The sequence below is a fragment of the Populus trichocarpa genome, chromosome 1 (genome assembly GCF_000002775.5).
Source record: "Populus trichocarpa isolate Nisqually-1 chromosome 1, P.trichocarpa_v4.1, whole genome shotgun sequence".
Taxonomy (NCBI): domain Eukaryota; kingdom Viridiplantae; phylum Streptophyta; class Magnoliopsida; order Malpighiales; family Salicaceae; genus Populus; species Populus trichocarpa.
Window position 1 is genome coordinate 14,179,811 of NC_037285.2, and position 13,292 is coordinate 14,193,102.

At 30.7% G+C, this 13,292-nt stretch overlaps 2 protein-coding genes across 3 annotated transcripts; both read right to left on the reverse strand.

Moving 5' to 3' along the window:
- Nucleotides 1-3,384: 3,384 nt before the first annotated feature.
- LOC18094708 (sm-like protein LSM1B) lies at nt 3,385-6,947 on the reverse strand. 2 transcript variants are annotated; one of them, XM_006369061.3, is made up of 5 exons: nt 6,162-6,946; nt 4,921-4,989; nt 4,716-4,831; nt 4,560-4,622; nt 3,385-3,739 (listed from the first exon to the last, which is right to left on the reverse strand). In XM_006369061.3, the coding sequence occupies exons 1-5, from the start codon at nt 6,220-6,222 to the stop codon at nt 3,662-3,664; spliced, it is 387 nt and encodes a 128-aa protein (XP_006369123.1). In that variant the 5' UTR covers nt 6,223-6,946; the 3' UTR covers nt 3,385-3,661. The 2 variants fall into 2 exon arrangements, with proteins under 2 accessions (XP_006369123.1, XP_024452691.1); XM_024596923.2 differs by lacking the exon at nt 4,921-4,989 and having other exon boundaries at nt 6,162-6,947.
- Nucleotides 6,948-10,257: 3,310 nt separating this feature from the next.
- Nucleotides 10,258-13,292, reverse strand: LOC18094709 (protein DEEPER ROOTING 1). Its single transcript, XM_006369062.3, has 6 exons — nt 12,967-13,292; nt 12,718-12,796; nt 11,494-12,035; nt 11,059-11,227; nt 10,902-10,958; nt 10,258-10,687 (listed from the first exon to the last, which is right to left on the reverse strand). The coding sequence occupies exons 1-5, from the start codon at nt 12,970-12,972 to the stop codon at nt 10,939-10,941; spliced, it is 816 nt and encodes a 271-aa protein (XP_006369124.2). The 5' UTR covers nt 12,973-13,292; the 3' UTR covers nt 10,258-10,687; nt 10,902-10,938.

Below are 13,292 nucleotides of genomic sequence, written 5' to 3' on the forward strand. Positions count from 1 at the left end.
GTCGTCGTAAGTTGAGTGAGTTTTCCTTTGCCAATAGATCTTTCATGTAAAGTTGTTGTTACCACTACCACCCTACTTTTGGATCAGCCAAAAAGGCTTTCCATCATTTACTTTTGATTATCTTTTGTTTCGGTGTGATTATTTTTGAATGCTTAAGTTAGTTCCTTGCTTTTTTCAGTTTTTGATCTCGTGGTGGTTGTTGTAATTTTCACTACAGTGGAGTAACTAGGATGACAGCATATTTTTCATACTTTTTCGTAGCGACTTTAGACTATAAAAAGAAAATTATAAAAATTACAATGTTCAATCTTCAAAAATTTATAAATATAATGATGAAATAAAAAAAATCAAAAATAAAATAATGAGTTGACCTATGATATAAGTGATCCAAAACTCAAAACAAGTCGAGTTTCAAAAGAAATTTAAAGAGAATTGATCCATTGTAAATTGATAAAAAATACGAGTTGCCTCATGATCTAGTCAACCCGTGACAACCCTAGTTAAGATTGGGTAAGAAATCATTGACTATTTTACTCTCTTTTTTCAACATGATTTCATCATTTTTTTTTTCATTTGACTTGAGTTAACTCAAGTTAAATCATCTGACACATGATTGGTACTTGTCCTAGATCGACTTTCGGAAAATAAGATGACAACCTAAAATTTTGAATTAAATGGCAAGATCGAAAAGAGAAACAAAATTAAAAATAAATCCAAAAAAAAAAAAAGAGAATGGAGATCAAACTTGATGAAATTAAAAAATCAAGATTATGAGCCCAATGATGAAATTAAAAACAAATTAAAATTTGATAAAAGAGTTGGGAATCAAACTTAAAAATCAAAACATTAAGGGTCAAATATGAAATGTTATAAAATAACAGTACAAATTATTTTTTTAATGGCCAACACAAAGTTCAATGTTAAGGGGAGAGAGAAGAGGAAAAGAAAAGGAAGGGGCGGTCGGAGCCAAACTATCCTTCAAAACACCAAGTGCGTGCACCCCTCATGGAAGGAGGAGCCGTGTTACTTCAAACATCGTGGCAGAAGTTGGTGTTCTTCCACTAGACGGTGGCTCATGCGCCGCTCAAAAAGCTTGGAGCCATCCCACACGCTAGCACGTGATATCAATATTTTCTTTAAATATTTTAAAAAAATATAGAAAGATTGAAACGCCCCTAACCTAACTTAATAATAGCAACAAAAAAAAAACTATAGACAATGACAAAAAAAACCCCTTAATGCAAAGCTTAGAAAATTTGATTTTAGGATTACTCAGTATTTTAAAAATGTAAAGAAATGAGAAAACCCCTTAAAATAATTAAATGGAAATAACTTTCAAGGGCACTTAAGTAATTTAATTGTACAATTAAAATATGATATTACGATAATGACCATCATGAATTTGACAATAACATTTGAACCCTTATGAAATTACTAAATTATCCTCATAGCAGCTATGTTGTCCAGGGGTAAAATAATAATTTCATTGTGAAAAACACACAATGAAACACTAAGCTCTTTTAGCTTTATACTAGCATATTCACTTGTGCTCCGCTACAGGTTGGACTATTCTTTTCTAAAAGTAAAAAATAAATGTTAAGAGTGGAGAATTTTTTTGCAGTATCATTTAATCGAATGATCTTGAAACTTGCCAACTCGGTTCCTTGCCTAGCTCGAGTCTTAAATTAAACCATATGGGAGCTGATCCAAAGTGAATTATTCAATTTAATAAGCCCAAAGACAACTTAAATGACCGATAAAAATATGACATAACTTTTAAAAAACCTTAAGATGACATTTTTTTTTAATATGAGACAATACCAGATTGAATCGACCTCGGTCACCCTACGACCTGAGTCATAAACTTCAATAAGTTTAATAACTTTTTTGTTTTTGTAAATTAATTTTATTTAATTTTATGATAAAATTAGATACTTGCAAAATCGAGCACTAACCTTAAAAAATGTGTTTATTTGAGATCGTTATAACCCTATATAAAGTAGAAAAAAAATAAACCATGAATTTCATTTCTCAACCAATTCAATATTGAAGAAGAGTGAAATAAGGAGAAAAAAATAATTAGAAAAATTAAAGGAACAAAAACTAAAAAAAAAAAAACATGAGATTTAATGGGTAAACATGCTAAACCTGTGAATCGAATAACTCAGGTTAATATGTCAAACTCGCAAAACAGGTAATGAATTCTATTGGGATTAATGACTTGTTTTTATTCTTCTAAAATATTGTTTATTTAACTAATATGATAACAAAAATAAATGATTGCAAAATCTAGTGTCAAACCAATATTAAGATTTTTTTTTTTAAGATTATGATAATTTCATAAAAAGCAAAACGAAACAAATTATGTAACCCAATTCTCAGTTAGCCCAATATCAAAGGATGAAATTAAAAAAAATAATTTTTTTTAAAAAAATTAAACCCGTCAATAGGCCTATGGACTTTTAAAAATTTAATAACACTTTTTTTTTTCTAAAACTATATTTTTAAACTATATGATAAAAAAAAGACAATCACATAATCAAGTTCAATTAGAAAAAAAAAAAATACCCCAATAAACCCGTGAATCAGGGTTACCTCATCAAACTCGCAAACCGGGTCATTGACTCCACAAAATTTAATAACCTAGTTTTTTTAAAAAAATATTTTTTATTTAACTAATTTTTTTAATAAATTATACTGTGATATTAGAATATTTTTCTGATATCAACCCGATACCTCTAAATCTCTATGAACACATCATATAAAAACTAAATTAAAATAAAATATTAATAACCAAAAGGGAAAAAAAGGGTCAAAATACAAAAAAAAAAAAAAAAAAATTATTATTGTAACTGACAGTTCTAATTACACAAGGAAACATTGTTTTTATTTTTTTTATTTAACTATATATCTTTTTAAAAATAGATCATTTCATAAAGTTAAAATATTTTTCTAATACCAACCTGACCTAATATTAGAATATTTTTTTTGATACCACATTAATTAAATAAAAAAATTAAAATAAATTATCAATTCTAAACCCCCATAAACACATAGACTAAATTAAAAGAATTAATAACAAAAAAAAAAGGATTAAAATGCTATAATAATAATAATAATAATAATAGTAAAATCAAAAAAGACCTCTACCTGCATAGGAATTCCATTACCTTAGGTACGATTTTGGGCCATAATTCCAACTTGTACTTTAATTTTGGCAGATAAACTTATTAGCACTCAATCTTTCTAAAGAAGAAGAAAGCAGTCCCGAAACCACCCCCCCCCTCTCCCAACAAGCGAATTGTACATAAGACCTCCTCCTGCATAGGTGCAGGTCCATACAGTCCATCCAAACAAGAAAAGACGCAACGAAGGTGAGAGATATGACTTCAAAGATGTATTTTAGAGGTGCTCTTGTAATTTTTCTGGATGCAGGGTTATAACTGAAAAATCCAGTTACAATTTTGGTTGCCTATCAGTGAACTGCTAACCTTAACCTGAGCATAAAATAACCTTAATAACAAGCACTGAATAAATTTCTCACACATTCTTTGCAAAATGTTACAGAAACTACGAGAAAATAACATCCAACCTAATCATATCTCCTAAACCTCTGCCCGCTAAAATATGCGCAGATCACAGCCTGGATGTAAGAGATGCACTAGTCCAAATCAAGGAACTCCATTCTTTTCCTCATTGTACCTTTTAGATCTGTTGCCTCCCTTTCTGCTTTCTGCGCCTGCAAAAATTAAAAGTTCAAAATTATTACAGTAAAGATGAAAGGCAGCTGATATATACGCATCTTTCCTGTGCAGAATGAGAGACTCCTAAGAAAAAACATTCGTGAGAACAACTGAAGGAAGTTCTGACATCTCTTTGTTAGTTTAGCAACAGCAGCAGGTTCTTTGACACACAAATAGTGGCTACCTTCCCATGTAACTGCTTATGTGCTTACATGGTAATTTTACCCTAAAAAATATTACCATTAGGCTTCAAAGGAAAATGCGGTGTGTTATTTAGTGCAGCAGCAAGAAGTTTAACTCCTTATAGTAAATAATGAATGAAGTTCCATTGGCAGGGTGTAACCCTAACTGGAGAATGAACAGCAGAGCTAAAATTGTGTTCAATTAGGAAGGGAACCATAAACACAATTTATGTCATACCTCATTTCTCAGGAACTTGACTAAAATGATGGTGGCAGAAAAAAGTCAGAAAGTTCAGTCAATGATAAGAAAATAACACTATCAAGCCATTTAAAATGACAAAATGCTTATTATTAGCTTATTCAAGGTCAAAACCACGCGTGCACACATTCGTGCACATACAAAGCCATCTTCTTATGTCCACCTTCAGTGAAATGCCATGTCAAAAAACCTTGCCTAAAATGTCAAAACTCACCACAAAACTGGCATCCAAATTTACCAATTATATGATGAACAGTTTTTTGTAGACTTTATACTAGGAAACAATGCAAGGGTGGGAGTTACTTGGACCTCGGGTGATCTTTCAGTCTTTGGAATTAACTTCTTAACAAAAACACATTATTGAGGAAAACTTACCCTTCTAATCTCTGCTTCTGAAACACGAGTCATATGTGGTGGAAGCTCCTCCCTCTCCAAATCCTAGCAAAGCAAAAGGAAAATGTTAGAAGAATACAACAAAGTATGCACCAAACAATATATTGTCAGCAATCAAAGAAATCAATCACATCATACCAGCTCTCCAATTAAGACAACATTCTCCCCACGAATCACATATAGACCCAAGTGGATGTCGCAATAAAGGTCACCAACAATAACTCTTTCGCATGCACCTTCAAGGACAGCATTGGCTGCACATGACCAAAAATTTTGTTTTCAGATATCACAAATCATACAGTAGCAACTAGAACTACAAACAATGAGAAGGAAGAAAATTTACCAAATTGATCAAAAGAACGAAGTAATCCCATGAGCTTTCGGCCATCTCGTAGGAGCACAAGAAGCTTCTCTGAAGCATGAACAAAGCATGGGACACCAATCAAATAAGAACAAAGGAAAAGTAATCCACAGTCCAAAACACATCAATTAATCCATTTGTATCTGAATTCCATGCAGACTTTCAGCACTGAATATTTAGAGTTATATGTCTCAATTTCATTCATATATCTAACATGACTACCAGAAAGAAATATTTTGGAGAATAGGAAATCATCAAGACAACTCTACAAAAGAAAATTGGGTAATATAAGACCATGAAGCCATTTTAGTTCATTGGCATCCGCGCATAACCCATTGTTTTCTGTTTTAAAATAAGCCATAACCCATTATCTTAACACTTTCTTTTAAATCAATATCAATTGAATGAAAAAAAATTCTTAAATTCCAAAGTTGGGTTTCATAAACAACAACCTTCTGTATTGCAAAACCTAAAACAAGAATGGATGTATGCGGGTTCGGCAATGTATAGCAGGAAAGCTCAATAATCACCAAAGCAAATAAACAAAGCTCCTACTTTTATTCAGAACGAAAGAATTTTATCCCATTCATTAACAGTTAATTTCCAAAATCTCGAGCAAGGAGAACAGAAGCACAAGGGAAAATAGAACCCAAAATTTAGGAAATAGCTAAACAGTGCCACTGGCTGACACAATAAGGCCATGCTGAGACATGCCCATCAAATTCCAATTGGGAAAAGGATGGCCCTAATCATTTTCCCTAACTGCATGTTAAAGAGTACAAATCCATGTACTAAAATAGCTCTCAAGATACCGAAAGCATATGCTCCCAAAAAACTGCACTAAAGAAACAGAATCACACTATAAGCAATAATCAAGACTACTGAAAATACATTTTCACAACTCTGCTCAACCGAACCAAGACCACAAGCCAATTAAAGTATTAAACGCTGTCAGCTATAAATTTCAATATGGAATTAAAAAAAAAAAAAAACCAAAGTAGCATAATATTGCTAGATAAACAACATACTTAGACGAAATCCAGACAATTCCAAGAACAAAATACCAAAACTGCAAGAACCCACTCCTTTCCCAATCTTTAGGCATGCCTACACACTAAAAAAAAGTCTTATTTCTTAGCAATTATTGCAAAGTTCCAACTTTAAGCACAGTAACAGTCCAAAGAAAACTGCAAGCGGGAGAGAGGGAAAGAGAAAGAACTTACTATCAAGATAGTTGGCAAGAGAAGTAGAGAGGTAAATATCTTCTGGGCCTGCCCAAGACATTGATTGATAATACTTTCAAGGTATTTACTCTTAAGTTGTAAACTTTTCGGTACTCCAAAAATAACCGAAAAATTCTTCAAATACCAATCAACAAAATATGGCATTGGCTGCCTCCAAATTCCTCCCTCTTACCTTTAACCACACACACAGACACAACAACAACTCTCTCTCTCTCTCCCCCCCCCCCCCCCCGAAACAAAATGAATTACAATCAACCCACCAACAAAAAGAAAAACCCTAACTGATTCAATGAACAAGAACCCCTTTAATTTCCCAAGAATTCAGATTCCAAATTCTAACTGTACTATTTGAGAAAAAAAGAAAGAAAACCCTTCAATAGAATATTTTTGTCCGGATCCAAGAAAAGAAAAAAATCAAAGAGAAGGGGAAGTTTCAGAGAATTAATTCTGTCCTCCGGGTTGAAAGAGCAAATTGGTGGGTTTTGTAAAAAGAAAGGCACTCAGATCCAATCGCACCGCCACCAAAAGAGATCAACAAGAGACAGAGGGAATTTTTAAGAGAAGGTAAGAGAAAAATAAATGTGGGAAATTGTTCATTAAAGGGGATGCTTATGTTTTTATTTTAGTTGAGCAGGCATGGTGGGAGGAGTGGGATTTGAAGATCCATGCGAGGACTGAGGAGATGTTATTGTTTAGTGTGTTAGGTTCTTCCTCTCCCATATGGTTTCCTTTGGCTTTCTCTGTTTTGATTGATTGACAAATATTTTTCTTTTTTTACACTCTTATTACCGAGAAAAATATATTTTGACAAAGGTTCTTCCTCTCCCATATTTTACTAATAAATTATGAAGCGCAAAATATATTTTGACTAGTAATATTAAATATTAAATATAATCGTAATATTAAATATTAAGAAAATTAAAAGGAGTTATAGCATCGTTTAATTATAATCTTAATATTAAATATTAAGAAAATTAAAAAGAGTTATAGGCTTATAGCATCGTTAAATTATAATCTTAATGTTAGTCGTCAGACTTAGCAACTGTTTATGTATTTTATCTATAATAAAGAAAAGATTATTTATTCAGGTAAATGATTGAATTTGTGATAGTTTTTATTCTTTTAATATTTTTAAAAAACATATTTGTTTTTTAAAAAATTAAATTGATATTTTTTAATAATTTTTATATGTTGAAAGTGTGATAACTTTCATTTTTAATACTTTTAAAATATGCATTTGCCTTAAAAAATTAAATCAATATTTTTTAGTGTGTGTTTTTTTTTATATAATTTTGATGTGCTGATTTCAAATTAAAAAAAATATAAAACAAATTATTTTGATGTATTTTCAAGAAAAAAATACTTTTAAAAAACACAATTTACCACAATACCAAACACGTATTTAATCAAATAATTTCTGCCTTTTACACTAGACTTCATGTATAATTCTATTTCAAACCTTGATTTTATAGAAGTAAGAATAACTTGTTTTTCATTAATGAAAACCTCAAATTTTTATTTATTTTGCATGTAAAAATTCATCTTATAATAATTTTAACCAAACATATATTTTTGAAAACCTATTAATAAAACAATTAAAATAACTTTTTTTTTTAAAATCATAACTGCAAATATAAAAACTATCGCAATATCAACTACATACTTATTTTTTTCTTAATGTTTACCATTATTTTACATTAATATATAATACTAATTGTTGCAAGCTTCACTTAACTCCAACACAATCAGAAGTCATGTGTATACTATTAAGCTCGTTAGGTTGAACATTAATAACAACAAAATAATAAAATGTGTGGCCATTTCACTTGCATTTTATTTTACATCATTTTATATTTTAGTGTTGATTGAAGCAGTGTTGTTTTTATTTTCATTTTAGTTATCAAACTTTCTTTTCCTTTAATTTGAATTTTTATAGCCAAATTAATCTTCAATTACTTCTAATTTGTTAAGGAAAAGATTCAAGGAGACAAGATAACAAAGTAAAAAATAGACAACAACTTCAAAGCTAGTGAGAAAAATTAATTTTAATCCTTTCACTTTTTAATAAATATATTTTCATTTTTTTTAATTTTTAAAATTTTTATTTTTTTTATTTTTCAGTTTTTGTATTAAAGAGGAGAGATAGATTTGTCGGATTCTAATATAAAAAAGAAAAAATCATTGATTGACATCAATTCTGATAACAAAAAAACTTAATCTTAGTGTCAACGAATTCCATTCAATGACAAGAGTTCTATTGGGGTATTCAATAACAAAAAGGAGTTTGACAAGAGAAATATTTTTTTTTCTCAAAATTTAAATCATTATAATTTTTATAAATATTTATTTTAATTATCATAAAAAATTTAAAAAATATTTACCTTTTATTAAATAGAAGAGTTATATTTGCATAATATATTTTAAAAAAAATTATATGTACTTAGAAAGCAAATACAATGAGAAAGATAACTAAGATAAAAGATATCTTTTATTTCTTATAAGATAAATCAATTTTTTTACTTTAGTTTTTAGTTACCATTAATAACTTTCTTTATCATTAAAAACTTTACTTTTTAAATAAGATTTTAGCTTTTAATAGTAATATTATCAATTAATTTATGAAAAATTTTGTATAAATATAATTTTCTTTTTAAATTGCTCATGAATATGTAATATATATTTTTTACTTTTTTATGTTAATGTTTTTATATAATTTCTTGAAATCAAATTATTCTTTTATTTTCTTATATTGTTGCATCAAAATTATCATGAATTATATTTTTTGTTTTTTATTTTCTTTTATATATATATATATTTTTTTTTTAAATGGTTGAAATTCTTTAAAATATTCATTATCATAAATTTAAATAAAAATAGATTTTAGAAATTGCTCGCATACGATCATATATAATTTCTTTCAACGATGATTTTGATGACTATGGGTTATATACATTTTTACTGGTGCCGTTAGATCTTTCAATGGCAACATGTTTTAAATGGCATTGAAACAAAGCATCTCAAAATGTGCTAACTCACGAGGTAACAGAGTTTCCAAGTAATTTAGAAATAAGGATTATATCGACTAATAGGTTTATTTATTAGTTTAAGCAATCTAATTTATTTTTTATAGCTAAAATGTTTGGTGATTTAATATAAAAAGTCTAAGTAGTTGGTAGCTGGTGGTGCCTAACAAGTTAAGGTGGTTGGTAGCTATTATCTGTAAAAAATTCTTTTTTATAGATTTAGAGACTCTAAGAAAAAATACAATGATAATTTAGATATATAGACTCTGAAAATATACATGCTAAAGATGTTAAGAATGAAAAGATTGTGAATCGTTAGTTTAAAGGGTTCATGGTATATTTATAGTCTACATGTCTTGTTTTTTTATAGAGAAGATGAGGAGCTAAAATGTAATTTCATCATTGTGGTATTTTAAGTTATATTTTACTTAAAATAATACATATTAAATTAATATAAAATACTGAGGGATCTGCGTGAGATCCTAAATTTTTTTTCAAGGAAGTATTGGGTTCGGGTAAGGTGCGCTTATTAGAAGTAAAAAATAAATCCAGGTATGCTATCTGAATCCAAACACATTAGACTCGAGCATAATAGCTCGAGTTAATGTGAGCACTAAGATGCATGCCCAACACATTAGGCTCAAACATGATAACTTGAGTTCATATGAATGTGGTGCTGGAGTGCATACCTACATGAACTGAGTTATCATGCTCGAGCTCATGTCCTTGGTAATATGCTGGGCTGTGGCATGGTTGGCAACAAACCATGGAGATTTTGTTTTGTGCCTTTTAGGATGTTTTGGCCTTTTAGTTTTTATTTTTCAATAGATTTGAATTTATCACTAAGTGCTCAGCCTCTGAATGTGTTCCTGCCTACATAAGACTTTGCATGTTTTCTTTCAATGGCAGAGGCAAATTGAAACGCAGAGTAATTGATCCCGATCATCTGAAACTCTTTTCAAAGAAAAAAGACCCTTGAAACTATGTGCCTTGGCAGAGATATTAGGAGGATGTATATCATGTCAATTATTATTTGAAACAAGACAAATAATAATAATAATAATATCCTGTCAGTTTTTATATTATTTACGTCAAAATTATATATATTACAAGAGCAAACATAGCTAAGAAAAAAGGGTGTGGTAAAATAGGACTGAAAAAAAGGGAGAGAATGTCCAGCTCTATCTTGTTTTTCGGGTGCATAAAGGCTACTAATGAAATCCTTGGACTGTTAACATGTGTTGCCCTGACCTGAATCAACAGATGCAAACATGAAAAAAACAAACTTCCGGGGAAGCTAGCACCGTCAACAAAATATATAGCAAGTGACATTCTTGATCAAAAAATGTTTTTCTTGTCCTCATGAATCCACCCTCGATGTAGCTTTGATATATGTTTATTGATGGCCTTTTATGGTCTTGAATTCCTTGAGCTCTTTACTGCATAATTCCAGCACTCACTTGCTTCAATCCACGTTTGAACCTGGAATTAAAGCTATTTAGCATCCACGACAGAAATCAAATTGCCTTGATAGTGAATATATATGCTTAAAGATAAAATCATACATATCTATATGTATTTTTAGAGTATAATATATCTGGCCAGTTTTTATTTGATGCTAGCTCTCCATAATCACTACTAAATGCTTCAACAAAGCTGGAAAAATGAACAGAGAAAAGGGTCGTCTTATAAATACCTTGTGATATTAATGCTTAAAAGGGATGAAGATTTAATTAAATCTCTAAAACAATATCTGCAATAAACGAACAAGACCGCGTTAATATGTCAATTGGATCTTGATTTTATATATATATATATGTTTGGACACCCAAGCAACGAAAAGATGAACTTACATTCTGAATCTGTCTTCACCCATTTAGATCCATCACTTGTCTTGTATTGTTTTTCATCATCTTCCTTTTCCTTCTTTGAAATCTTTTTGTCCTCGATATATTTCTTCATTGATGATGGCCGGGAAGTACTTTGTGGGTTAATCTTCTTGTGAAGCAATGTTCTCAAAAGCTGTTCGCAAGTATAACATTAATAAATCGTATAAATTAATTTATGGCAACAAGGATATGAATTGCACTCTTCTAGGCTTTGATTTTAGCGGGCCTTGTCTCAACTTTGCATTCTTAATGTGGCAAGCTTTGGCACCCTAGAGTAGGAGTTACGTAGTCTAAAAACTATGGTGGAATTGATAGTTTTGGCATGGAGAAACGTTTATGATCATGACAAAACGCAAAATGTTCGTTGGACATGCAGGCAAACGAACAAAGTAGGCATACCTTCTCCATTCTTGATTCTTGAAGTGTATCTCTCAAACTTGGCTGTGGAGCAAACCCACTCCTGCAAACAAAAATCTTCTTGAGGAGGAAAGAGATTGATTTCTTCCCAATAGCTTTCTTCTTATTATTTTCACAAATGTCCTTGCATCTACCAAGTATAACACTGATTGTCCTCTCAATGTCATCTTCTTTGTCATCCACATCACCGATTGCTGTATTACTGACCCTTCTGTCTACCTCCAAGCTCGATGGACAATTAAGAAATCTATCCAATGGAAGATTTGCAGTTTCCTTTTCTTTATCTTGAGAAGTTGGCTTTCTTGTTAAAAGCTTTGTCAACTCTTTTTGCAATTTCCCAATTTCCTCGGGAGTGAAATCTTGTAAATCATGGGATGAAGACGGGTCCTCTTCAACAAGTTGGTCCTCTTCAGCATCTTGGATTTCATTACTTTCTCCGAGCTCTTTGTTGCCAAATGTTCCAATTGCTAGCAGCCCATGAGGCCAATCGCTAAATTCCTCCCGAGACTCTTGTTTCACATGGCCTGTCCAAAAGACAAAACAAAATTAATTGACCGCAAATAAAATATTTGCTGGGTTATATTGTAAAACAAATAAAAAAGTTATTGACTTATGTTATGTATTTTGATATGATTTATTGACTTATGTTTGTTTTGATTTTTATCATATTGAATATAGATAATTTTTGTCGACTTCAATCAATCTATCCATCTGATCTGATCCGATCCGATCCATTATATTATAGAATGTATTTATTTAGAAAATATTATATAGAAATACATTAACTATAGATAATTTAATTATAATTATTTTAATATAATCCATAACTTTTATCCTTGTATCTAAAATGAGAAAAATGTTATATTTATGAATATAATATATGTAGACTAAATAAATCACATTTCTTCTTCGGCATGTGACTAAATTGACTGTGCTGCTTACATATTAATGAAATGATAAATTTGGCGAAGTCTCCACTCTCCATTCCTTCAAGAGGTCCGACCCTTTTCTTTGTAATAAAACAAAAAAGGTGATCTCTTTTATACACACATTTTTAAAGTTGTTTTTACTCTTAATTTGACCTGTGATCTCTTTTTCTCGAACTCACTCAAAATACTGAAATAAACATAGAAAAAAAAAAAGAGTTCGAAGAAGAAGAAGAAGAAGGAGGAGGAGGAGGAGGAGGAGGGGGAGGAGGAGGCTTACGAGTAGCTGAATTCACTGCATTTGGTTTGGTGTTGTTCCCTTGTTTTCCATTAAGCTTATTTTGCATCCAACTGAATAGCTGCCAGCAACCAAATAAAATCTCTTATCAAAACACTCATCAAAACGTGTGTAGGTTTATAAATATATATCAAAATATATAGCCCGAGAAATCTAAACTTGACGAATTCAAATCATGGATTTTGAACCGAGAATGCCTCTCTATGATCTCTTCAATAACAAATGACTCACCTTCATTTTGAGCTAGCTAGAAATGGCTCCTTTTAAGTTTGATTTCTGCTCGTGAATCGGGATCTCTTTGATCGACAAATATTAGTGCAAAGGTGGTGTGGTGGGAGTTGGGACTTGGAGAGTAATGTCTGTAAGAAACTGAAGCCTTTAACTCAATGAGAATTCAGCTTTAAAAGGATCAAATTAAGCAAAGATGGGATTTTTGATGAATTTCATTGCCGAACCTTGAGCAGATTTTTCTCGGTTCAAGTTCCCAAAACCAGCCTTTTTGCCACTGTAGCTATATCCAGTCGTCGTTTTCTCTCCTAGTAGCAATCAGTTCATCA

Excerpts from the sequence above, each read along its gene's own strand:
- LOC18094708 (XM_006369061.3), bottom strand. The coding sequence starts at position 6,222 with ATGTCTTGGGCAGGCCCAGAAGATATTTACCTCTCTACTTCTCTTGCC. Across the intron at positions 4,832-4,920 it reads TCGTTCTTTTGATCAATTTG|CCAATGCTGTCCTTGAAGGT; the intron begins GTAAATTTTCTT and ends GGTCATGTGCAG. Across the intron at positions 4,623-4,715 it reads TTGTCTTAATTGGAGAGCTG|GATTTGGAGAGGGAGGAGCT; the intron begins GTATGATGTGAT and ends TTGCTTTGCTAG.
- LOC18094709 (XM_006369062.3), bottom strand. Across the intron at positions 11,228-11,493 it reads AAGAATCAAGAATGGAGAAG|CTTTTGAGAACATTGCTTCA; the intron begins GTATGCCTACTT and ends ACTTGCGAACAG. Across the intron at positions 10,959-11,058 it reads GGTGAAGACAGATTCAGAAT|ATATTGTTTTAGAGATTTAA; the intron begins GTAAGTTCATCT and ends CGTTTATTGCAG.